Here is a 27,914-nt window from a genome sequence, read left to right as displayed (position 1 = left end):
TGGCAGCAAACAGCCCTAAGGAGTACCATAAGAAGTCTCGTAGACTTAAACACAACAAAGGAAACTTATTTCATACAAATAAAAAATTAAAGCTACTTTAATAACAAATGGACCTGGCAATGTTCTGTGCAAGTCCAGTATGCCATAATAGCACATGCAGCATTTAAAAAATAACTTAAACCTTGAGATGCATTCGGTTACATTTCTTGTACCGGACTATAAATCACCCTTTAAGGTGTCCTTATGCATGAAACGTCTGTATACCCCAGAGAGAAGGCTTCGCAAGATCCAGAATTATTTCAATATTCAATGTCCAGCCCCAAACAATAAACCTTCTCTGTAGCACGCTATCCTTGCATTATTTCTGTCGAAATCCGATTGCTAAGAATTATTGTATTGATGTGGTTCAGTAACCACAGGACGGCTACCTGTTGGTCATCCTCCTCTACACTATGGCTACAAGAATAGACAGCCACATGAGACTGTGCTCCATAAAATGTACATAAATCAGAGGGTAGAAATATTTCCTCTGCTCTCAATCACACCCGGTCTCTCCTTTTCAGTTGTTCCAGCTTTCGTTTCAATAGATTGTAGTTCTCCTTCGTCCCTGGGGCAGAGGGGTCAAGCTTCATGGAGGTTTCATAGTATTTCTTGGCCTGTTCCAGATTTCCCCAGCGATGGTAGAGCACAGCTGAAATAGCAACCAGTTTTAGTATATTTAGGTAATGAACAATATTTTTCTTGAAAACGAACATGAAAGAGAACCTTGAAGCAGCTTTGTACTATATTACACAGACTTTATATGTACATGAAACATGTAAATCTTAAAGGCAACTTACGCATTCAGAATATATATATTACTTTTTAAATACAGTCCCTTTCAGGTTATTTATTTGCAAATACATTTTTACATTTTGGGTGCAGCCCTGGGTACAGTTTTTTGGTTAAACATTATCTTACCGTTATTTGGATGTGGTTAGCTGTGTTTGGATACGTTGGAATGGTGTACTTTTCATTTATAAACACAATTAAATTGTGGTGGTACAACTAAAATGCAATTGGACATAGGTTTTATGCAATGCAGGAGGAAACCCAGGGGTTAGGCATTAAAGAGACACTATCCCGGTGTCTGTGTGACACTTGATAAATAAACACCCCAGGCTTATAACATCAAGCTTCAGAGCCTTCAACTCTGGACAAGGATTAGACATTTGTGATGCTCTGGAGAGAAAGAGCAGTTTGTCATTAAGTGATTTTAATGAACATCCTGACAGAACCATTCAATCCCTGACACTGGTTAATTTATTAATTAGAACATCAAGTTCGAACTTATCCAGACAGCATAGGTTTGCTTTGCTTTATAATTCTCAGGTGACCCAAGCCATAAAATAGCCTTAATATGCACCACAGACTTGCACAAGACAAGATGCCCAATCCATTCCAAAGAAAACAGAGAAGCACCGATCAAGACTGAACAAAGTTAAGTGCAGTACGTATTTCTAAAGTATAGGTAGAGTTTCAGAAATTGTATTCAAACACACCATATCGTTCTAAACATATGGTTAGAATATTGAAGAACATAAAAATCTATACTCTATTTTCAACAAACCAATCCGATTACAATGTAAGGAATGGATTGTTCCTCTGTCAAGCCTACAAAAAGAAAGCTCATTGGCATTGGAACTTATGTGGTGTTAATCATCTCACCAACTGCTCAGAAAATCATTTGATTGACCTAATGTGCATCTGTGTTTTGCCATGTCCACAATGTTGTTGCCTTTCATGAATGTTTTAACTCAGCATGCCTCAAAAACTTTGACAGAATTCTGCGGTAAGAAAGAACAGGCCTCAAAAGAGGTTCTTACAGTTTTTAATTCCATTCACATGGTTTCTAAACAAAAGGGCTACACATTGCTAACAGTCATTTCTTCATAATGGAAAAGCTTCCCTTCAATATGTGGGTCTTTTGTAAATGCTTATTTTTTGATTGAAATTGATTTTACCCTTTTCAATAACTACACTGTAAGAATGGACGGTTACACATATGCCTTTTTAACATTCATTCTTGACGTTGAGAATTCATTTCCACTCCGTCAATACATCAAAGTATATGTCGGTTTATTCAATTTGAGAATGCAAATGAATGAATCAAAAGGCTCTTACCCAAATTGCCGTGATAACTTGCAGACGTAGGGTTAGCTTCAATAGCTTTAAGGAACAAACCTTCAGATTCCTAAAAAAAATAATAGAGTCTTGGCATTACTAACTGCCATATGTCATCAAATTTGAAATTTTAATGAATGGCAACTTTTTCAGATCTTGAATGCGACAGACTTTGAGGACTTCCAAGTTTTCTGGAAGTAAGGATAGTTATTCACACATTATTTGTTTACACACTAGGTTTATAAAGACAGCCAATACTATAGGTTGTTAGGATCTACACATATTTCACAGATCAGATGTTTTGATACACTTTGTATATATATATATTTTTTTTTTACTCCTAGATTTTAAAATCAAGGAATTCTTTCCATATGTGACACAATCATTAAATATTGGTAATGTTTTGATGGCAATTTTAAAGCAAACCTTGTATTTCTCTGCCTTTCCCAATACATTTGCTAATGAAAATATAATAGAATGGTCCTTTGGTAACAGCTTCAAGGCCTGTCTTCCAACAACTTCAGCCTGAGCTAGGTTTCCTGCAAATGAAGCAGAGTAGAGGTGTGACCAAAACGACTCTCTGCACAGGCTGATGTGTTAGTCTATAGACCCCAATTAAACACACAAATAACAAAAACAGCTATACAATAAATGACCACCCCTAGTAAGTTGATTGCTTGGAAATGTAGCGGCGGTGGCCTCATCCCAAGTGCACTCTTCATAAGAGGACAGATAAGGGTTACACTGGGTTATCTAGAAATCTATACCTGGTTTTCATGCTTTCTTCTAATTTCTCAAACTGGCAACCATTAATCTCCACCAGATCTTCCTCTCTGTGATTATCCCATAGTGCATCTGATTCACCCTGAAACCTTCTTCTCCTGCTTTAACCCCTTGTTTTCCACTGGCATGCTTATTTGATTCTGCATCTGGTCCACCCTGAACACCTCGTTTTCCATTGGGTTTCACCCTCGCTGTACCCCTTCTCAGGAATTCTTGTTTCGTTAGACTCTCCCTAGTACGCAAATTTTAAGAGCTCTGTGAAAACCCACCTTTTTCGAGAAGCAAACAACCTTTCCTCCTAACACTCTTAGCCAGCCTCCCAATCAAGCCATTGCAATGACCAACAACCTCTGCAGATCATCCTGACTGAATCAACTCATCCCCATCCAAACCGCCCTGTTCTATTGTTTCACTTCCCCCTCAACCCCCGACTAGATTGTAAGTTCCTTTTGCACTAGTAATTGTTTGTGATTTGAAATTATTTTACTGACTCTGATGTAAAAGCACTGCGGAATCTGTTGATGCTATATAAATAAATGTAACTCAATGTATTGTATTACTGATTTTTTATTCTTGCTCAGAAACGGGCAAAATGTATGAAACACCTATGCCATATTGCATCACTGACAGACAGGATGGGTGGAGAATTACTACCTGTGTTATCAAGAAGGATGATCATATTGTTCCAAGCCAAGCTGTGTTCTGGTTTCAGATACGTGGCATTTCTCCATGCATTGAGGGCATCCATATGGCGATTTAGGTCTGCATACTAAAATCAAATGAAAGCTACTGAATAACCTTGGTACCATCGTTCAAGGACAAGCATACTGTATTACTAACGCCCTGGACTTCACCGTTTTGATAAATAAAAGATTTAGGTTTAATTGTAGATATTATATAATATTACTCACAAGCATTCATCATCCTTCTAGGTTTTCAATTCTACTCAAGTAAAAATCCCTACGAGCAGTTATCACATTCTGATTATTGATTTCTTATTTGTAATGCCTTCAATGTAGAAATGTCCCTCAATGTTTTACGGTCTCTCCCAATTTACATCGTCCAGGTGATTTGTAAAGTGGTTCTACTGTCAGTCTCATTCTGCTGCTAACGTTTCTCACCATATACTCTGGCATCATGCAAGCTTCCCAAACGAGTTCGCTGTATTACATCTAATAAAAGCCAACAACCATATCTTACACTATTTAAAAAGGGTCTCAGTATGATGAGGTGTCTGTCAATGGGAGAACATAACCAGCAATTGCACAATTCACGTGGTCTTCACAGCCACAATTGTCTAACAAATGATGGTTTTACCTTACTAACGGATTTCATCACCCTTTAATGAAACAGGTGCAGACATGTGTAATGTACATGTGTAATGTAAAATACTTGAGCATAACATGCAATTTTGTGGAAGCATCAGATATTATTTAACTTAATGTTTGTAGAAAACATACACACACATACAGTATATACATACACACACACACACACACATTATATACATACACACACAAACACGTGTGTGTGTGACAAAAACGCTGTAAAGTCAGAATGCTTTCAAAAATAGACGTTAAATCAATAATTGTTGTGGTCAACCTTTGCTTTCAAAATACTATCAATTCTTCTAGGTACACTTGCACAAAGCCAGGCATTGTGTAGGCATATGGTCGGGTGTATGGTTAAACCATTATACAAAACGGGTGCTAATAAGCATCAGTGTAATATGTAGGTTGAAACACAATCATTAACTAAAACAACAGGAAAAACGAAACTCACAAGGTGAGGTTGCTGAAGACAGTTTAATGTCAAACATTTTACACCATGACTGAGAACAGCAACAAGACACAAAGTAGTTATACTGTATCAGCAAGGTCTCTCTCAGGCAGAAATTTGGAATCCCAGATGTTCTGTCCAAGTACAAAAAAAAAGATGCAGTGGTCCACCAAGGAAATGCAATTAAAAATCCTCCATAGGTCAACTTATGCTGCCATATAATTGCTCAAACAGTTTATGAGAAACATTACTTAGGTCTGTTGATGTCTTAAGTGGTCTACATATTTCATAAGGTGATTAAAAAAAGGGTCTATATTGTTTTGGAGGGTAAAAGAAATCAGGAAAAGCAGTGACATTGATGTACTGGTTCTAGAATATTCAGGAGAGAACAATAGTTAACCTAGTAATACCAGCTAGCATTCACAGAGTTCATAAAACAGCTAGGAAGATCTTTGACCCGTAGCTGTCATTGCTGAGTAAATAAAAAAACCCCGACTCAGCATATATTCTGAAACTACCGGACTTTAATGTGATTACGACCTGTGTAATAGACATTGACCTCTTGCTGGCTATGATATCAAATGTTCAGCTTTTGCTATGCACAAATGAACAAGGTACTGGAATGTCTTAATTGGAATAATTAATCCTTCTCAACCTAAATTTCCCTTTCCTACTGTAACACCTTTCTTTAACTTCATTAAACATCTTATTGCTAAAAATAATAGGAAATGGATTCGGTCAGTTCAAAGGAGATGTTTTATAATAACGGAGAGAGCTTCATTCCACAGAGATTAGTATTAAGATGCAATGGTACATGAATTGGGCTTTAGGTTACTCATCGCTATGGCAACCGTTATTGTTAAAATAAAATTTAAACAAATGAGAAAAATACAGTTAAATACAGTTGTAGCACAACTACAAATATAAAAGAAATTAAACAACATATTGCCCTGTCCAAATAATGAAGACAATACAACAAATAACACTATGTACAGTTCCTACTGCATAGCTGGTAAATTTACTGGTTTTTAACACAGGAGAATCCCATCTTGGATTTATAAATAGAGGGATTTTTTTTCCTTAAAGATTGACACCACCCATACTTACTACCTTAAACCACATATAGGTCCTTTCGTTAGAGTAATAGTTGACAAGAAAGTTGTCTTCACTACTCATTAGGAAGGTCCAACTTTAGTAAGGTTCTGCTGCAGGAGAAGCATGGCCGCCCTGTTTAATGTATAGTTACATTGAGATTGCTTCACCCTACAATACACAGGGCCTGCTCAGCGCTGGCCCTTTATAACACCTCAGGAAGCAGGTGCAGACTCAAACTGACCACCCCTAACCACACTGTCACAAACCACCTTCAGCCAAACAAATGCATACAGTAATCTCAACCAAAACGACACGCACTCAAACATGTACAACACGGGACACATGCTTGCTATAATCAGCTTACTTGCCCTCAGGGACATGGGTCAGGTTCCTTTTGACACACTATGCGAGCTGCTACACTCTTGGATATCAATGGGGAAGTGATTAAAGACCGTGAATAACTCTCCATGCACTTGTCTTTTTTGTACGAGAGATTCACCCACTTCAGGTTATATAAATCCATTTTCAAAAACTCTCCACATATTAATTCTGTATTATGAGGGAACAACTCCCACCTTTTTGCAGAAGGAGTTGGTGCTTAACACATTATAATATCAGGTAATTGAACTCTCCTGCAAACACCAAATTTAGTGAATAAACCCCCTTAGTAAGAAGTGAGAAGGCATACACTATGATCTTACTTAGGTTTCAAAAAGCAGATGGGTCTGTTCATAAAGGCACATTTTTTATCCGTCAACCTGTTCATTGCTCATTTCAGGTGGTTTATAAGGACACCTTATTAATCTTTAGTTACTTCTCATGCTAACTTATTTTGCTCCCCTGCTGATGTCCATGGTGAAATTAACAGTTGGGAACTGTCTATTTTGTGAGCTCACATAATATGGATTTTTAACTCTTACTACACAGTCAAATCCTTATTAGTGTTTTGGACTTGTGTACTTATGTTTAAATGTAAATGGTTAAGTTTCAATCTTACACAACATAAGGCATTAGCAGTGTATGTGACGAGACAGACGCTCTCTGCAGTTCTTCAGGAATTACATGGAACCAGTTGACCTAGATATTAATATTGTTTGTACCTTTATGGGACAAATGCTGGTGGCAATAAATCTATATTAAGCACTCTGGTTCAGTGATATATCCTGGCCTAGGCTGACCAGGCCTAGGGCCCCAGGTCAAAGGGGGGCGGCGAGGCCACCTGTGCCCCACTGCACAATGGGCCAGTTACAAGATAGGTCTTGATCTCCCCAGCCATTAGCATATACAATGTAACGCATATGATATATGTGTGGTCCCTTTAAATTTTCATGAGGTTTGTTTTGCAAATGCATGGGGGATTCAGAAAAATCCCCAAATGTCTTTGGCTCATTTTCCCACCCCACAGCTAAATGCCCTGCCGGTGATGCATTCAGTAACACTCTTCTCTCTGCACATCATGTACTCGTCTCCAGTCACTCCGGTGCTGGCTCTGATCAACACTGTGTGCAGGGGTCTGTTTAGATCTGGGGTCTGTGCATGTGTAAAGTCTTCTCATTGATTGAAATGGGAGCACTTTCCTGTAACGGATTGGCTGCTTAAGATGTAAATCAGTGAATGGAAAACCCCTATTAATATCATTGAATGTAGTTTACTGTCATACAAAGAGCCGATCAGTGGCAAGAAATTTCAGATCATGGGAGGAAGAGAGAAGGTTTTGTACCATGGCTGCAAATTCTGCATCAGGTGTTTATTTTATCTGTTCGGCAAGAAAAAAATCTAAAAAGGCTAATCCTGCGATTTCACTGTCCAACAGACAATCACTGTTTATGATTGTTCATTTCAACGCATTCTACTTAAGGGATAAAAGAAAAACATTCAATGAAGTCTTTTGAAAGACTAGTAACGCGGTGTGATCATTTTTGTTTCTTACAGATATAATGTATTACTAGAAATGTGCCTAATATATATCAGTTTGAGCTTATACAGTTCAAAAACATACAAAAGGTGAAATACACATAAGAAAAAAAACACATTTAAAAAAATGAGTACTCCACAGCACATTTAGCATATTTTTTTGTCATCTGTAGTATAGATCAGGACAACAAGTGTTCTGATGAGCTACGTCTATTTCATAACCAATCACTGGTGTAAAACTTACAAAGGCAGTTTGATAAAAGTGCACTTACCAAGCGTCCAAGATTGTAATAACAGTCAGGGTATTTTTTCCTGTATTTGAGAGCAGTTAGGTAGCTTTTTTCAGCTTCATCAAACCTTGTCAGGCTGTTTTGTACAATACCTAAATTCATCCATGCAGCAGAGAAGTCAGGCCTGAACACAATACACAACAAACAGAACGTGAGAATCTGCCACATGAACACCCCATGCCCAGTATTAGCCTTATTAAAGTGATTACCAATCATCATCCTTACATCGCCCCTTCCCCACTTACTGGATAGAGACAGCTCGTGACAACAGCTGCTCTGCTTCCTGGAGTTCATCCCTCTCTTTCAAGATATTTCCAAGATTGTTCATTGCATGTACATATTTAGGGTTTAATCTGTGGATTGCAAAACAATGAACGTATGTTGTGGGTTTGCAGTTGTCGTTCTTTTCTCCACTGTGTTTAGTGATGACTTAAAGGCACAAATTGCAAACTGTTTCGGTGGTTACATTACTTGAAAGGTTTTACTTTTTTGTCCCTGAAAAGTGCACCTTCAGTGGTAAATGAGATAACCCCCAAAGATAGATGAAGGGAATGTCAATAAACTTGTAACACCAAATTATAAGAGATAGAATCAAAAACACCCTAGTGATTATAATTATATACTGTGCAAATAGTCAGGTGTGAAAAAATGCTGTAAAGTAAGAATGAATAAACAAAAAACAGACATATTCATAGTTTTATCATTTAGCAAAATGCAAAGTGAGTTAACAGAAGAAAAATATTTGGTGTGATCACCCTTTGCTTTTAAAACGTCATCAATTCTTCTAGGTAGACTTGCACACAGGTTTTTAAGGAACTCGGCAGGTAGGTTGCTCCAAACATCTTGGAGAACTAGCCACAGTTCTTCTGTGGATGTAGGCAGCCTCAGTTGCTTCTCTATCTCTTCATGTAATCCCAGACAAACTCGACAATGTGTCACTTCCAGGACTCCTTGGTTGTTTGTAATGCCTTTGGTTGTTGTTTGTGGTCGTTGTCATACTACAGAATAAATTTGGGGCCAATCAGATGTCTCCCTGATGGTATTGCATGATGGATAAGTACCTGCCTGTACTTATCTGCATTGGGGAGACTATTACATTTTGACAAAATCCCCAACTCCATTTGCCAGAATGCAGCCCCAAACTTTCAATGAACCTCCACCATGATTTACTGTTTACCTTCAAACACTCATTCTTGTACAGCTCTCCTGCATTTCAGTAACAAACGGCCTTCTTCTACAGCCAAATATTTAACATTTTGACTCATCAGTCCCAAGCACCTGCTGCCATTTTTTGCACCCAAATTCCTGTGTTTTCATGAATAGTTGAGTCGCCTCGCCTTGTTTCCACGTCGCTTTCTGGCCGCATGTCTTCCATGAAGACTACGTCTGACCAGACTTCTCTGGACAGTAGGTTGGTCTATCAGGGTCCCAACGTTTTCTGTCAATGCTGAGCTGATAGGGCTGCTGGACATAAGCATGATGCTTCTTTCATTTGCTGCACAGCTTTCTTGGCCGACCACTGCCTCTTCGGTCCTCAACAGTGCTTCTTCAAAAGAGCTTGGGAATCCTCTGTCTGCACTGAAATTTCTGCATGGGAAAGACCTTGATGATGCAGCATACCTACCTTGTGGCTTGTTGCTGTGCTCAGTCTTGTCATGGTGTATGACTTTTAACATTAAACAGTCTTCACCATCCTCACCTTGTTAGTTTTCTTCCTTCTACACAGCTGTTTCTTTTTCAGTTAATGCTTATGTTTCAACCCACGTATTAAATTGAGGATCAGTTTTGAAGGCAAACAGTGGCAACACCAAATATTGATTTAGATTTTGCTTCAACATCAACATGTATGATTTTTTAAAAGCATTCTTACTTGACAGCATTTTTTCCCACCTGCCTTAAACCTTTGCTAAGGGAGACATATAATTTGGAAAAAATACCTCACAGCTTCTCTGTAGTATTGAATAGCAGCAGCTTGGTGTCCTCTGTCTGCTAAGTTCTTACCAACATTATAATGTACCTGCAATTGTTTTTACAAATTGATAATGGTTACAAAATGGAGGATCAAGAGATCACATTGCATATATTATACCGATACTATGACAGAGATAAGTAGATGATGTGGAATGGCATTCCGTACATTCAGTTTACTCAAAGTCATAAAATAATGACACTATATAAGAAAAATAAAAGAGAAGGGCATCATCACGTGACAGCAGAAAATCTTTAATCAGAAGGGCACCATGCAGTTTTTAGCTCTAGTCCATGGTTAATGGCAGATATTGTGACAGGTGTACAAATAACATTATATTAGCCATACATTTTACTTGCCTTGGAGTAAAAAGGCATATTAATACCCATACAGGTTGTGTGGTATTACAAGGGAATACCAAATTATTTTGCCACGGTGTACATGAAGAGGCAGGCTGTCTAGCCCAACCTATGACTTACTTTAGCATTTAGAGGACAGACAGACAATGCGCTATTGAACAATAACTCCTCAGATGTCCACTGGTGACTGCGATATATACAGCGTGCCACATTTATGGCCACAATTCCTAGCATGACTGTACCGAGGAGCTTCTGCAAAAACAGAGAAATGTTTAGAGAGATACCTAAACATTATACTTGAAGTTTGACTTTTTCTCTACTTCAAGATCCTTGGAGTGGTTAGATATTAGACACATGTACAAATATAAAATATATTTTCATATTTTCAGCAGTTTTCAGACTAAAATATGCCTGTGTGTTATACACAATATTTTTAAGAATGTCCTGTGTTCAGAAGCTAAGAATATAGACAAATCCGAACACTGTCTGAATAAATTACTATTGATCTCCAAGTTTCCATTTAGTATAAAACATAGGAAATTATACCTATGAGAATACTTTTAAATAGTGAAATATAATATATAAACTTTCAATGCGTATATTATTAATTCACCTTAATCCCTTAATGACAAAGCCCGTACATGTACGGACTCAAACTGCATTGTTTTCAATGGGTTTAGGGACCTCCCATTGTCCTTAAGGGGTTAAATTGTGCACTTAAAAAATGTAGTCATGGCCAACACTCACAAAACTGAATTATGCTCATTTGTACAAACAAAAAGGTCAGAAACACTTAATTACCTTATTTTTAACTTGTCTACAGAGCTTACAATAGCCATAGGTGACCAACACACAATAACCTATACTGGGCAAGTAAAGCACCCGTTCTGCAACAGCAAACCCAACTCGGAAAAATACATTGCTTGCAGGTAGAAAGGGGATAATGAGAAACCCCAAACCCACTGTCAGGATTCTGTAAATGACAAACACAACGTAAAATGTACTGTTCAACCAGAGAGAAAACCACACTTTATCTCACACTGGGGTGTTAAAAACATATACATGAAACTCAACGCATAACATAAAAAAGCTATACACACAATAATAGATATAAAACTGTTTTGAATTACGGAGCTCTGGCATTACACACTTTTGATGCATTGTGCTGCATATAATCAAAACAATTTTTGAAGGTAGAAAAGCAAAAGAAGACAGGATGGATGCTTCCGTTTTCATTTTATTTTTTATATAATACTCTTAGTATTGTGATCACATTTCAGCTGAAAGTTTCAATGACAGACGGCATATTCCAATGCTCTACTGACCTCTCTGGTAAATCCTAGGACAGTGCACTTATCACGCAGCCCATAACTAAAGACTTAATAGAACACAGCATCTGCCACAACGTATGTGACCAGACACAAGCCGTAGAATTTTAAAGTATTGCAATTTAATTTGAAAAATAAATGCAAACTTGACATCGACCTGACATTATTTTAATAATATACGGGATAACTTACTTAAAATCTAAAACCAAGCTAAAGAAACAGAATGTGAATCTGTTCCCCCAAAGAAAACCAGGGGTTTAGCAATTCTAGTAAATGTGGAGCAAACCGCAGATCTAATCCACTGGTTTCTTTGATGACCGCACCGCTTTCACAACTTTGCACCAAAATTGCTCTTGAAACACAATCTCCATTAGTTACAAATCATCTCCATGTAAGCAGAGCTTTATCATCCACGCCTACATTTGCACACACCGCTAGTTTTATGAAAGGGGTGTGGAAAAGCATCTCAAATGGTTCATATAGCAGATATACTCCTTTCTAGTCTCCCCCCTACCAGTCACACCGTGGTACTTCTTATTTGAAAACAGCAGTCTGGAAGAGGACGAGGCAGAATCCTACGACAGTAACCGGAAGCAGTGGAAACTAGTACGTTACTTGTTACTGAACGGCCTTATAAAATAAATTAGTTTGGATTAGGCTAAATACCCACACCCAATATACACTCACCTCCGTTTTTGTCCATCAGTAGAGCATAGAGCCTGGTACATTAATCCAAACAGGCAGCACCATAAAGACAGAAGTGCAATAAGCCTCCAGTCACTGATGGATTTGATAAGAGGTATGCATCCCATCGACCAATCAAAGCATAGCCACCAGGGGCACATCAGCAACCACCCATTCAAAGAATAGTAGTAATTATAGTTTACCACCTGTCATTGAAAAAAATAAAACAGATATATATATACATATATATATATTGACACACTGTATATAAAAATCATACATGTTTACTTACAAAATTGCCTCTTTCTTGACTTTATTTCATGCAGATTTTTAGATAAAGGTACGTTAAACTAAGTGTTACTATGTTATCGCATGTCAGATTATATTATGTATACAAAAACATGAAGCTAGCATGGGGAAAAGACAAAAATCATTCCATTTGTGTGCCACAAGGCAACTGTTGACTTCTTTGAAATGATTAGCATTTGTTATTCCAAATAATAAGAGTTTTTAAATAGCACTAGTATGTAACTAATAGTAACAGGAGACTACTTTTCACTGTAGTGTAGACATTTCATTATATCAGTTATGAAGAATGGATAGCTTTTATTGTCCAGATGTGTAAAACCTTTTTCCCCTTGATAAAAACAAAAAAAACCACTTACTCTGACAAGAAAACTATCAGCAAAAGATGCTGGGTTGTCCACTTCTGTAAACAAAGGAGGTCCAGTGCCCATTATACGCCAGCGTACATACAACACAGATACACCTCCAGACACCAAAAGGCTGATCCGTGAAAACAGTCCCTTGTACGGGAATGTAATATTCTGAAGATGCAGACAGAAACAGGTGTGTAGTTATTTTAACAATGTACGTTATACTATGCTACACACATAATATCCTGCTGGATGAGAAGCAGAAAAATAACACAATGGAATTTGTGTGCACAGTATCAGTGTGACACACAAATTAGCACCTTTGTACAGAAGGACATACTATGATGACCTAAAAAAAAAAATTACAAAATCCAGCACGCATTAGGAGATGATAGTAAGAACAAAGTTTGAGCACACGATTGTAGGATTCCCTTTCCAGCTGATCTTTTTTCCCAGAGAATTTGTCCAGAACCTGCTGGAATCTCTATTCACCCCCCCCAGGCTGACTGCACATAATGCAATTAGGAATGCAAGGCTACATAGGTTTTCCTTCATCAAGTATTCATAAAATAGTAATGAAAATAACAATTAAAAATAAATTATACGGACCCACTAATGTCATCATGATGTCATCAGGAGTACAATCTGGTTACAAGAGAGAGATCAAAAAGGGATCTCTAGTCAGAAGAATTTACAAAATTTAAACTGAGGGGGGGATGCAAACAAACCACCCAAAAACCATATAGCCTTCCCACTAGAATAATACAATTAAAAGGAGTGTTTGGACCCTACAAAAACATAAAAACCTTGAGAGATCTTGCATAAATTGAGTGCTTTTTCAGCAGTGACATCTAAATTGTAGAATAGATGGTAAATAAAACAATGTCTTTTTTACAGTTTTACTATTTTTAATATATTATCCTTAGTATACAACAGGTTATAAAAAATCCTATCAATAGAAACGGGCAACAAAACAGTATATGATTGAGTCCACTAATCACAAAAAAGGGAATTTATGGTTAAACAAAACTTAAACACTGAAGATACCTATGGTCACAAAGGGGTTAAACAACATATACACCTATTGATTTATAAATTGGTTTCATAGATCTATTGTAACACTATGTTTATGTTTGCACCAGCTTCGATGTTGCCATTCACAATTCCATATTCCTATTTGAGCCGCTTTATTCGAATAATCATATCACAAATAAGCTTCAGTATACAGACTAAATATGCATGGCTTAATCTGTATTTTCACTACAACATCAAAATCAGAGGGCAGAAGACGAAGTGAAAAGGATATGAAAATGGCTTCTTTCAAGAACGGCGCTCAGAGACAGACATGACATCACACTGTGCGGTTACTGAAGAACGAAGCAATCTGCTCTGAATGGAGAATAGGAAATCGGATATCCTCACCTCTGATGTTCTGTCCCTGTGCAGTGCCTTCTGGATACATTCCACGATGTTTAACTTGCAGATTACAAAGATATCAAATACAGCATTCAAACCCTGAGGGAGACAATAGCTTTTTATTTTTGTTTACATAAAGAGAATTGGGAAGAAAAAAAAAAATCACAACAAAATAGTTATTTTCTTCTTAAAGGGGAAGTCTCATGAAGGGAAAAAAAAATTTCTCCTTGAGCATAAAAGACGATGCTGTATGTCGTTTTATCTCATTTTGTCCAATATAATATGTTGGAGGCTGCTATTGCTGCCAGTAATGTGATATTATTGGGCTTCCCTTGCTCTAACACCACACACTGGGCTGATTCTATATGGCAATGCTTATTAAAAATCCATTCCTCCACAGAGTTTAATTAGCGAGAGTTTTTGAAGGGATGATTAAGACTAAGCCTTTCTATTGTTTACCACAGGCAGGGAGTTTGTCTAATAGAAGCTGCCTGAAAACATACTAAAATTGTTTTATAAATAGGAAAACATTACAACATTTTTTGAAAACATATATTTCATCTGGTACTAGTAATACAAAGGCGGACGTTCTCCTCTGATTAAAGATAAGGACAACCAAGATTCAAAAGACAAAAGTATTTTTAATAGGGCTTGGATATTGATCCATCTATATTGATATCTGTACGAAAAGGAAAACAGAAGTAATGCAACTTTTGGTACAGACATATAACAGTTATGTTAATATTCAAAAGATGCTTTGCTACATCCATATTGAAAATAGAAGCATGTCTGCTTCTTCAGGATGCAGTGTAGGAACTTTACTTCCAGTGAAGGTAGATCCTAATGCTTTAGCATACCAAGACATCTTGGCCAGTACCAAGGGGAATAGTTCGGGGAAGGCCCTTTTCTATTTCAGCATGACTGTACCCCAGTGCACAAAGCAAGGTCCATAGAGACATGGTTGGATGAGTTTGGTGTGAAAGAACCTGAATGGCCTGCAGAACCCTGACCTCAACCCCATTGAACAGCTTTAAGATGAACTGGAACGGAAATTTAAAGCAAGACCTCCTCGTCCAAATTTAGTCCCTGACCTCACAAATTATCTACTGGATGAATGGGCAACAAGAAAACAGAAACACTCCAAAAACTTGTAGAAAGGCTTTCCAGAAGAGTAGAAGCTGTTGTAGCTGCAACCGGAGACCAACTACTTATAAATGTCTATCTATGTAAATATCAATGCATTTAGAATGCAATGTGATTAAAGTCCCTGTTGGTGTAATGGTCAGGTGTCCCAATACTTTTGTCCATATATACGCATACGCACTTGCATTCAGTCATGCAAGATGAGAGAGCCACATTTTTATATAGATGTGTATTCCACAGTAGCGTACCTAGCGGGGGGCGGGGGGGCGGTCCGCACCGGGTGCCGCTCATCAGGGGGTGCCAACTTGCCGGCACCCGGCACCCCTCCAGAGACGGACAGTAATGTCCGCCGCTGGAGGAGCAGGCTTGCAAGGGAGCGGTGTCGGAGGTCTTTAACAGACCACCGGCTCCCTTGAGTGATTTTAAGCCGGTTCAAGGATTTTCCTTGAACCCGGCTTAAAATCACTCAAGGGAGCCGGAGGTCTGTTAAAGACCTCCGATACTGCTCCCTTGCGATCCGCGCGGCAACAACTGTTGTGCGCCGGGGTTTGTTGTTAGATCCCGGCGCACAACACTGAAGCCGCGCCCACCGCTGTCCGTGCCCTCTGACCCGGAAGAAGATAGAGAAGACAGAAGAACTGAAGAAGAGGAGCGAAGAGAAGGAAAAGGAGCTGTAAGGAGAAAAGAGGAAAGGTAGGAAAGCATACAGTGAGAGTGGATTGGTGTATGTGTGTGGATTGGTGTATGTGTGTGGATTGGTGTATGTGTGTGGATTGGTGTATGTGTGTGGATTGGTGTATGTGTGGATTGGTGTATGTGTGTGGATTGGTGTATGTGTGTGGATTGGTATATGTGTGGATTGGTGTATGTGTGTGGATTGGTGTATGTGTGTGGATTGGTATGTGTGTGGATTGGTATGTGTGTGGATTAGTATATGTGTGGATTGCTATGTGTGTGTGTGGATTGGTATGTGTGTGGATTAGTATGTGTGTGGATTGGTGTATGTGTGTGGATTGGTGTATGTGTGTGGATTGGTATGTGTGTGGATTGGTGTATGTGTGTGTGGATTGGTGTATGTGTGTGTGGATTGGTATGTGTGTGTGGATTGGTATGTGTGGATTGGTATGTGTGGATTGGTGTATGTGTGTGGATTGGTGTATGTGTGTGGATTGGTATGTGTGTGGATTGGTGTATGTGTGTGGATTGGTATGTGTGTGGATTGGTGTATGTGTGTGGATTGGTGTATGTTTGTGGATTGGTGTATGTGTGTGGATTGGTGTATGTGTGTGGATTGGTGTATGTGTGTGGATTGGTGTATGTGTGTGGATTGGTATGTGTGTGGATTGGTATGTGTGTGGATTAGTATGTGTGTGGATTGGTGTATGTGTGTGGATTGGTGTATGTGTGTGGATTGGTGTATGTGTGTGGATTGGTATGTGTGTGTGGATTGGTATGTGTGTGTGGATTGGTATGTGTGGATTGGTATGTGTGTGGATTAGTATATGTGTGGATTGCTATGTGTGTGTGGATTGGTGTGTGTGTGGATTGGTATGTGTGTGGATTGGTATGTGTATGGATTAGTATATGTGTGGATTGGTGTATGTGTGTGGATTGGTGTATGTGTGTGGATTGGTGTATGTGTGTGTGGATTGGTATGTGTGTGTGGATTGGTATGTGTGTGTGGATTGGTATGTGTGGATTGGTATGTGTGGATTGGTGTATGTGTGTGGATTGGTATGTGTGTGGATTGGTGTATGTGTGTGGATTGGTGTATGTGTGTGGATTGGTATGTGTGTGGATTGGTGTATGTTTGTGGATTGGTGTATGTGTGTGGATTGGTGTATGTGTGTGGATTGGTGTATGTGTGTGGATTGGTATGTGTGTGGATTGGTGTATGTGTGTGGATTGGTGTATGTGTGTGGATTGGTGTATGTGTGTGGATTGGTATGTGTGTGTGGATTGGTATGTGTGTGTGGATTGGTATGTGTGTGGATTGGTATGTGTGTGGATTGGTATGTGTGTGGATTGGTATGTGTGTGGATTGGTATGTGTGTGGATTGGTATGTGTATGGATTAGTATATGTGTGGATTGGTGTATGTGTGTGGATTGGTATGTGTTTGTGGATTGGTATGTGTGGATTGGTGTATGTGTGTGTGGATTGGTATGTGTGTGTGGATTGGTATGTGTGTGTGGATTGGTATGTGTGTGTGGATTGGTATGTGTGGATTGGTATGTGTGGATTGGTGTATGTGTGTGGATTGGTATGTGTGTGGATTGGTATGTGTGTGTGGATTGGTGTATGTGTGTGGATTGGTATGTGTGTGGATTGGTGTATGTGTGTGGATTGGTGTATGTGTGTGGATTGGTGTATGTGTGTGGATTGGTATGTGTGTGTGGATTGGTATGTGTGTGTGGATTGGTATGTGTGGATTGGTATGTGTGTGGATTGGTATGTGTGTGGATTGGTATGTGTGTGGATTGGTATGTGTGTGGATTGGTATGTGTGTGGATTGGTATGTGTGTGGATTGGTATGTGTATGGATTAGTATATGTGTGGATTGGTGTATGTGTGTGGATTGGTATGTGTTTGTGGATTGGTATGTGTGGATTGGTAAGTGTGGATTGGTAAGTGTGTGAGAGTGATGGGTGTTATGCTGTACCATTTCCAATGTATTTTTCATTATATAATTATGCTCTAAAGTACATCATAACTCCCATCACTCTATACTGTTCCATACAGTGGCAGAGCTGGGAGACAGAGGCCTTGCACCCCCACCGCAGGACTCCTGAAAGGTAAGTGAACTTCAAAGAGGGAGAGGGTAGATAGTTAGGAGGGGTAGATAGGGAGAAGGGAGTGAGAAGGGGTAGATAGGGCAGAAGGGAGTGAGAAGGGGTAGATAGGGCAGAAGGGAGCGAGAAGGGGTAGATAGGGCAATCATACTCCTATCATGCCAAGTCTGCGAGTGCCTCCTGGAATCTGGGTATACCTGGGCATGATAGGAATGTGATTGCTGTTAACAATTATATGTATATATATATATATATATAGTTATTTAATTGTTTTGTCCTATTTTGGTGTGTTACTTACTTTAAATAAAAGTGTTAGATTTTTTTATGGTGTGTGTGGGGGGGTCATATTCAGTTTCGGCCAGGTAGTTTTAAAGTGTGGGGGGGGTGCCACATACAGGATCCGCCCCGGGTGCCAAATACTCTAGGTACGCCCCTGGTATTCCATAAAGAATGTTAGTGGTCTCCCTGATAAATGCAATGATCAATGCTTCAATAATCACATTGTTTTTACAGGTGATAAAATGAAGACTACGCAAGTTTCACACTAAGGTGCTAGAGGGATATTTATCTCAAGGAAATAGTTTTACAGAATAGCATATTAGAGTTTTTGTGGACTATAAGACACAATACCAGACCTTTTGCAAGAAGACTTTATTAGCAGTTTACTGCGGACAATGCTTTTGAGCTGTTGTTTCACCAAAGTGTTGTATAGCATTCCAAATTTAACCAAAACAGGTTTCTTACCAAAACAGTTATCCCTTGTTCCTTACACAGCATGGCAATTGCTCCCAGGATTATACTAAGGATGACCCAAAATACAGAATAACTCCCAGCACTGACTGTTAGGAGAAAAACAGTTTTTAATAAATAAAAATTAAAAACAAAACTTTCAGAAAGCTTTGAATGTTGGCACTTCTGGTAACTAACACAGCGTGGGGCAGTAATGTAAACCCAATACCATTTACCGTATTTGCTCGATTATAAGACAACCCTGATTATAAGACGACCCCCCAAAATCTGAATATTAATTTATGAAAAAAAGAAAAAGACTGAATATAAGACGACCCTATAGGAAAAAAGTTTTACCAGTAAATGTTAATTTGTGCAAACTATGTGAACAATTGTTTGTTAATAAAAGCTACGATTGAGAAAAATATTTTGTTTTTATTTCCTTTTTTTCAACCTGCCCCCCCCAGTTATGCACATCTGCCCCCAGGCTTGCCACTCTGCCCAAGAAATGCCTTATACCCCCTATATGCCACTGTGCCCCATGATATGCCTTTTAACCCTCTAAATGCCACTGTGCCCTATGATACGCCTTTTAATCCTCTATATGCCACTGTGCCCCATGATATGCCTTTTGATCCCCTATGTGCCACTCTGCCTCCAGAAATGCCTTATACCCCTATATGCAGGGGACCTGGATCCTCCTGTGCTATGCCCCCCCCCCCTCAACTTACCGGTGCTTCTGAGTCCCCCGTGCTTAGTCCGGGCAGCGTGTAGAACTCTACATGATTCGCGTAGACAACTTCCGCTCTACGCAAATCGCGTAGAGCTCTACACGCTGCCCGGACTAAGCACCGGGGACTCAGAAGCACCGGTAAGTTGAGGGGGGGGGCATAGCACAGGAGGATCCAGGTCCCCTGCATCTGAGTCCCCGGTGCTTAGTCCGGGCAGCGTGTAGAGCTCTACACGCTTGAGCGGAAGTTGTCTATGCGAATCGCGTAGAGCTCTACACGCTGCCCGGACTAAGCACCGGGGACTCAGAAGAACCGGTGAGTTGGGGGGGGCATAACACAGGAGGATCCAGGTCCCCTGCATCGCTGCAAGGGATCTGGATCTTAGTCTCACAATCAGACCTATTTGAGGTCTGATTATAAGACGACCCCGATTATAAGACGAGGGGTATTTTTCAGAGCATTTGCTCTGGAAAAAACCTCGTCTTATAATCGAACAAATACGGTATTTAGAAAAATACAAATTAAAGTGACATGATGGCTAAAGGGTCTTCCTATTACATATAATTACAACGATTTGTGTCATTTTTTTTAAAAATGTGTGAGGGCAAGCAACAGTTTGTGTTATATTGTTTATATTTAGTCCAATTTCTTATTCATACATTTTTCCTTTAGAAAAAAAAAAATCACTTACCAGAAAGGTAACATACAGGTCCATCAAGTGAATAATAAGACATGAACTAAATGAACTTATTGTTTAGATAATGCACTGTGGAAATACTTACGTCCTGGAAGAGCTTTGCAATATCCAAGAAATGATAATACGACAAATAGCGCGCAGAGGAGGTCGGCTCTACCAACGATTCCTGCAACCTTAAAATAAAGCAAAGTGAGCAAACACCCAACCAACAGCATACATACCACCTGAATCAATGCGGCCCCAAGGGTTATATCAAGGGTGCTGTGTGTCAATGACAGAACAGTAAGCTTAAATGTTTACCCAGGAGGCATACTCTATCCATATAGCATTTAAACACAAAAAAAGCCACAGCCACCATTAAAGTAAAGCTTAATACTTTGCTGTATAAAAAACATACTTTTAGGGGGAATCCAGGTAACATAACAGCAGTTGTGTTTACCCAATATTAGAATTTTGGCAGTCATTTTGCACCGATCGCTGCTGCTTTACAGATTGCGTCCGGCAAAAACAGTGGGCTGTAGGTAATTCCAAAAGAACTTCTAACGGCACCCGAGGATAGTGAAATAAGGGCCATCATGCATTATTAAAATAAAACTACCAAAAAAAAACAAAAAAAAAAACATAGCTACGCAACACAGGAATTCTTTCATCCAAAACGCAAACGTCACATTTCTCCCACTAAAGAGAAAATGGTGTCGAAGTAGCGTTAAATATGGGAAAAGTACTTACGCATTCAGTATGTACTGGATGCACGGCAAACAACGAAGCAGCTAGAAGCGGTGCCTTTGGAGCATAAGTTATTTTTTTGCCTTTACTACTGCATGCCACAGTGCCAAACAGTATGGAGAAGACATCGAGCAGCAGGACAGAGACTAAACAATGTAATATTATATTGACAACATGAAATCCCAGCGGGTGCAGTCCTCCTGCAACACTGTAATTAATTCTGCAACAAGACACAAGCAGACCAAGGATCTAGTTAGTGCATCATACAGTTAATTGTTTCATAATTTTAGAAGCACAAATTCACTCCAAAGTGGAGGGGTTTGCTTACTGCAGGAATGTTTGAGTTTCAGCTCATTGACTTCATTGAGCAGTTTAGTCAGCCAGCTGCTGGGAGCTTCTGTGTCACCTCACCTATTACACCATGCATTACGCAGGATCAGCCCTTCTTAAAGCAGAAACTTGGTTGGTCTTGGTTGGATGTTCATAATGAAGTTGGTAAAGCGATTTCTTAGGTAAACTCACATGTAAACTCTCACTTTAGTGAATAAACCCTAAAGTGGAAAGGTGATACACGCATTAAACTGGCAAGGTCAAACATGCAATAGGTATTACTAATACGCTTAATGCACACTTTTTTTTCTAAAATAGAATATATACCAGCAATGAAGCCACAAATAAAGAACCATGCTAAGATCAATAAAAAATCTCCCATAAAATAGTTTAATGTTAGTAGGGGACATTTCCAAAATATAGATAAAAAAAAATCTTGAAATCTGTAAAAAATAAAGCAATAATGGGGGCTTAGCTTCATATCAAAGGGCAAATAACCCTATGTTTTGTCTATTCAGTTGTCTGGTCCAGATCCACAATTTAAAACCACTTTATTCATATTCCAAATGCATAGATACTGTACATGTCTATGCCCTCCAGGACACATTTGTAAACGAGAGAAATGTAATATTGCAGTAGCCATCTGAAGCACTCTAGGTTGCCAAATGAGAGGTCACATATCCTCTTTAGAGAAAGACACATTATTAACAGCATAAGTTAAGGCAATAAGCTAGGCAATTTAAGAATCGGTTACATCTATAAAGTTTACTGGATACCAGGCTACATACCAAACAGTGGTTAATTTGGGATTTAACAGACAAATAATGTATGTTCCACTGCCATTTCACAAAATACAATAGAATGGCTGAAAGAGAAAACAATGTGTTGCAATGGCTCAATCAAAGGTCAGACCTCAACCTTAAGAGAGCTGTGCATAAACAAAAGCCTGCAAACCTTAATGAACTGAATCAACATTGTAAAGAAGAGCGGGCCAAAATTCCTACACAACGATGTGAGAGACTGGTAAAGTCATACAGAAAACAATTACTTCAAGGTATTGCTAAAGGTGGTTCTACAAGCTACTGAATAAAGCATACTTAGTTTTAGACACATACACATGGCTTCTCCATTTTGGCTTTATTTTTATTAAACACATTATGATCCTGTGTAATATGTCATGTGTTGTTGTTCATCTGAGGCTGTATGTACCTAATTTATAGACCTGCTAAGGAACAGATGATTGAATTCTATGGTTTTACATATCAGGACATAATAACAAAGAGGGTGTACTTTCATTTTCACACTACTGTATGAACGTTATATAGCGCAAGAAAAACTGTACTATATGGAAAGATTCTTGGTTCCCAATGCCCAAAAGAGTTATTTGTTTAAATTTCTTCATGTGGGTCTCGTTAAAAGGTACTGTATGCCACTAGAGGGAACTTGTTATATTATTAGCTTTTCTTGATAGTGTACACTTTCGTTCTCAATCCTGAAAATATTAATAGGCTTTGATGCCAATGACACACTTTGATGCAGCTATAGATTTATTTTTACTGTAGCTTTTGTTTTCTTCCTAATGCTATATTCTTTCAAAAAGTCAAAGCATGTAACATTTTCTCTTGCATGTGTTATTAAAAACAGGGATAATGACCAATACATGATGTACATGCGGCTGTCTGCTGGATATGCAAATACACCAAATGACAATGATTAGCTAACCACTACATCAAAGCACCCAAGTTTGGCGAGTCCTATCTGATTTTAAATGGCTGTATTGCTTATCCTGGAGCTGAATCTGTGGGACTGCACTAAATTTTAACCCATTGAGACTCTCCTGCAATTTAAAGCCCTCTCTGGACACCATTAACGAGGCACCAGTGTCAAGTGAGGTGATTAACCCTGAGGTTTAGCCAAGAGTTATATGGCCATATCATGCAACAGAATCCCCAATATTTTTGCTTCATATAAGTGCTTTTAAACAGTATTTGCTGGGTGTGTTGACTTCCACGCACAATTCAACTTTAACTGGATAACAAACACCTTTTGTATAGTGTAGACCAGAACTGCAAACAGGTCAGGAATTATGTGTATCCTTGTGTGAAAACAAATGGCTTGCCTGCGCTCAGATTGCATCCTGTATGTGTGACTAGCATTTTGCACCCGTGGTGTAGACGTAATGGATAAAGCCAGTAGAATTAAGCCGCAGCTATCCCAAGCTCAGACTCACTGGAAATGCCACAGTGTACAAACACATGCTACCTATCTTCAAGAGCGGTGAAGACATTTCAAAACAAGATCATCACCTGAAAGTTAACACCGTCAGAGGTCTGTAGGACTTGTGACTTGCATTGCTGCTGAGTTTAGTGCCCCAAAAGTCATGTAACCACAGATCATCAACTGGGGTTTCTTCTCTGAGGTCCTGCAAATTTTAATATGAAAGTTTTTTTTATATAGCAATAGTTACAAAAATACAAACATTTCCTCTAAGTGTAATAACAGGTATGTAGTTTTAGTTCCATTCAATTCAAGACAATAATGTTAACTCTTGAATACCTCCAGGAGTATAGAACTTTGTTGTAACATTTCCTTGGACATTACTATTTTTACTAATTACTAAAGTGTGGGTAGCTTTTTGAACTAAACTCAAAACACCGCTAAAGCAGAGAATCAAAAAGTGTATGTTTGAAGAATTGGGAATTGTTGCTTACGGCATATGGTTTAGTTGCTTTGTTCAGGACTAGCCCATGGAGAAATATCTTGGAAACGGACTGTGAAATTATTTTTCATTAGAACAATTTTATGTTCTTACTATGTTTAGGATGTTTCATGCACCTCAGAGCATTTGGTTAAGTGGACACAAGGTAAAAAATAAACAAAACAATTAAAGGGAATTGTTCCAATTTGCAACGGAAAATATTTACATTAAAAAAACATCTAATGCCAAAAACCCCAGGAAGCTCTAAGGCTGCTGATGAACTATAACATTTGTCATGTGAAAGAACAAGAGCTATGGTGTGGAATTTCAACAATAGCAGGATTTAACTGTTGGCTGCACTTGCTGTTCAAGAACACATATAGAACAACAACTGTATTCCTTTCACATTTGGAACAATCCTAAAGATCCATGATAACATCAGTCACAGTGCTGGCCATACAACTATTACAGTATGGGATATTCACAAAGACTGCATACCAAAATTCTACAATATGCTTTTCTATTAGCAATCCCTTAAAACGTCAGCACTACGGATGGAAAACGGTCTCAGTGTTACAATCTGGAGAAAAAAAATAATGACAGACCTACTCACCTTGTTATTAATAATGGCTTCAGAGTCATCAAACACAAAGTTCCCATTGTAGCTGTTTGCGAAGCACAGAAAGGCTAGAAATCCTATAAGGACTCTGGCCCAGAACGTTGAGATATAAAATAACGGGATATCATGATCCAGAGCTTGTGCAGGCGCCATATTAAGAGTTCATATCTAAACAGACAAAAAACAAAGCGTTACATCTTATTTTCCAAAGAAATGCGCCTCCATTGTTATAGAGAAGCTTCCTTCTTGTGGACATAATGTGTAATTTTGTATTTAAGAGAAAATTATTATTGGTTTCTACTGGGTTACTCAGTAGAGGGCGGAAATTGTTCTTAAACACAAAATTACCTTAAAGTTCTACCTGCAAATGAAATTCCACGCCGTTATTATTTTCTTCTGTTATTCCCGGTTATTATCGCATTATGCATTCTAACAAAAGAGAAGCATAGAAGGAAAGAAAGAATACGATCAGCCTATGATCAGCATGCACAGTTATTCAGGAAGCATATGCATGCCGGACAAATGAAGTTGTGTATTTCAATATCAAAAGGAAATTAAAACACCGGCTCTTTTTGTTAAATAAAGAATGTGATATATTGTCAGGTTTCACAATTACCAATCCTGACTATAGATGTCTATGTTCCATAAGGTGTATACATATTAGGGAAAGTGAAGAACGGAACTAATTCGCCCCCGATCTGTAAAACAAAACGGTAATTCTATACCAGAAGATGTTTACCTATATGATTCACCGCTACCTATGGGAGATGAACTACATTGGCTGTATGGGATTCATGGAGTCAGGAGCACTGAGCTGCACAGTAACCTGCTAATCAATGTGTTCACATCATTGTCTCCCCCTAGAATAGTGCAGCTAATGCATTTAGTGAATGAAAGAGAACACCCGGTTGCTATAGTCACCATATAGTGCAAGCACCGGTAAGCCCCATTGTTGGTGGCATATTGGAGGGTGCAGCAGAGGGTGCCGCAGGGTGTATTGGGAAGTAAGGCTAGTAAGCAGTGGCTCTCTTATTGTTACTCCCTTGCTGGTATTGCTGCCGGACAGGCGCCGGCAGTACTGTCACATGTACTACTTCTCCTGCCTTTGTTGTATCCACCTCTTCCTGCAGCTGCTGGCGCTGCGCCTCCATCACAGGGAAGGTCTGCAAATAACTAAACAAAAACAAAAAAGAAAAAGCACAACACACACACCTACTGAAAAGCTTTCATTTGCTGCTTATTCTGTCTGGTAATGTGAGCATTCGACATATGTTTCATACAAAGAGCTTTTCTATTGGTGACTTCGCGCTACATTGCGATTGGTCGTTGCAAAGTACCTTCCAATTGGTTAGTGTCGCGGTAAAACTTCCTCCTCCTAACATATGGGTTCTCCCCCCCGTGTACGGGTGATGATGGTAGTTGTGGTGTCGCCGATGTAATGGCGGTGTAGGGGAAACCATGCCGGGCTGTCTGATAATACCGCATACTACAAGCTGCTGTTAAAGGGCTACAAAACTTTCCCAAACTCTTGGCCCGGGATAGGGCAACTAATTTAACCCCTCCAATGCCAGCCGAGGCACTGCTCACTGCACACTGTCTATTTTAGATTTAAAAAAAGTGAATGGTTTCCAGTTGCTTTTTTTTTCTTTTTTGCTGTACTAGTATTTGTGTATATCTTTTGTAAGTTAAATCATACTTGCCAAATATGTCACCCAAATGGCTTTAATACTGGTCCTCATGGAAACCTTGACTTGACTTCATTTAAAGGTACACTTAACTGAGTCGCCTGCTTTGAAGCAGGCATTTCAACCCCTGAGCGTTCCCAGCTACGTATATAGCTATATACAAACACTACGCACAGTAGGTACTCTGATCTTTTATTGAGACAGACAACAAACCATGGAGCAAACAATGACTATTTGCAAGACACTGTACTCCACAGCGATACTGGTTGTGCAAACATCAAACACCATTCTTCTCTCTGCTCGTATTTGTGGCTGACGGTATGATCTGTTGTCCAGCGTTGCATGATTTGTTGGTCCTATAAAGAAAATAAATGATAATGGCAAATGAAATACATTAAAAGGGCTGTTCTGGGCAATATAGAACACTTTACTTAAACTGTTATTTGCCCCGTTGCATTCTATATATCGCTACTAGGTTTGCAGAATATGGACACCGTTGTTTTAAGAGTAAAGGGGAACCTGCAATTTAATGGATGAAGTTGATGGAAATGTCTTTTTTTTAACTTACATTATTATTTTACTAAATGTGTAAAATACATTCTTACATTGTTGCCATAAGAGATACAGTGGCGTATTCTCTCCTAGCCTGGCTAGGGTTAGTGCCGGAGATCGGGGGGAGGGTTGGGGTATAGATCCCTGGCACTTACTCCTTAGAGTGGCATAAATCATTTGGTATGAAACACAGTTGGCTTTGAGAAAGAGTCCAGCTTGGACAGTGTATCCAAAGTCTATCAGTAAGGAGTGGTGTGCATAGGTAACACGCAAACAATATGGTAACATGTCGAGAATCCAGTTATAGTGCAGAACACAATACTCAGGTAGGCTGTTGTGTTTAAACAATGCTCAGTTGGTACTAAGGGGCCCAAAGCGTGCCAAGAAAGTGTCTCCCACATCATTACACCACCAGCCTCAACCATTGATACGGATGGATCCATGCTTTTATGTTGTTCATGCCAAACTCTGATCCTGCCATCTCAATGTCACAGCTGGAATCGAGACTCATCAGACCAGCCAACGCTCTTCCAGCCAGTGAGTCTGTACGAATTGTAGCCTCAGTTGCCTGTTCTTAGCTGACAGGAGTGGCACCCAGTGTGGTCTTCTACTGCTGCAGCCCATCTGCTTTAAAGTTCGACGTGTGGTACGTTCGAAGATAGTATTCTGCATACCTTGGTTGTAGCGAGTGGTAATTTGAGTTACTGTTACCTTTCTGTCATCTCGATGTCTGCCCATTCTCCTTTGACATCAACAAGAAATTTTTGTCCACACAAC

At 39.1% G+C, this 27,914-nt stretch overlaps 1 protein-coding gene across 3 annotated transcripts; it reads right to left on the bottom strand.

The window, feature by feature from the left end:
• Window positions 1-81: 81 nt before the first annotated feature.
• TMTC4 (transmembrane O-mannosyltransferase targeting cadherins 4) lies at window positions 82-26,206 on the bottom strand. Of its 3 annotated transcripts, none has more exons than XM_053455320.1 (18): window positions 26,113-26,206; window positions 24,895-25,068; window positions 23,890-24,005; window positions 21,257-21,473; window positions 20,613-20,700; window positions 19,115-19,209; window positions 14,443-14,535; window positions 13,030-13,191; window positions 12,368-12,570; window positions 11,154-11,325; window positions 10,473-10,604; window positions 9,962-10,041; window positions 8,270-8,377; window positions 8,007-8,148; window positions 3,601-3,715; window positions 2,590-2,702; window positions 2,164-2,233; window positions 82-691 (listed from the first exon to the last, which is right to left on the bottom strand). In XM_053455320.1, exons 2-18 carry the CDS (start codon window positions 25,051-25,053, stop codon window positions 540-542), a joined length of 2,217 nt encoding a protein of 738 aa, XP_053311295.1. In that variant the 5' UTR covers window positions 25,054-25,068; window positions 26,113-26,206; the 3' UTR covers window positions 82-539. The 3 variants fall into 3 exon arrangements, with proteins under 3 accessions (XP_053311295.1, XP_053311296.1, XP_053311297.1); XM_053455321.1 differs by lacking the exon at window positions 26,113-26,206 and adding an exon at window positions 25,249-25,332; XM_053455322.1 differs by lacking the exon at window positions 26,113-26,206 and adding an exon at window positions 25,262-25,330.
• Between the last annotated feature and the right edge of the window lie 1,708 nt (window positions 26,207-27,914).

Source organism: Spea bombifrons, chromosome 2 (genome assembly GCF_027358695.1).
Source record: "Spea bombifrons isolate aSpeBom1 chromosome 2, aSpeBom1.2.pri, whole genome shotgun sequence".
NCBI lineage: Eukaryota > Metazoa > Chordata > Amphibia > Anura > Pelobatidae > Spea > Spea bombifrons.
Note: the sequence above shows the minus strand (reverse complement) of the source record. Positions and strands in the feature narration are given on the sequence as shown.

Coding starts and splice junctions, on each gene's coding strand:
- TMTC4 (XM_053455320.1), bottom strand. CDS start 25,053: ATGGCGCCTGCACAAGCTCTGGATCATGATATCCCGTTATTTTATATC. Junction 10,605..11,153: donor GTAGACAAGTTAAAAATAAG/GTAATTAAGTGT, acceptor CTGTTTTTGCAG/AAGCTCCTCGGTACAGTCAT. Junction 8,149..8,269: donor TCACGAGCTGTCTCTATCCA/GTAAGTGGGGAA, acceptor TATTGTGTTCAG/GCCTGACTTCTCTGCTGCAT.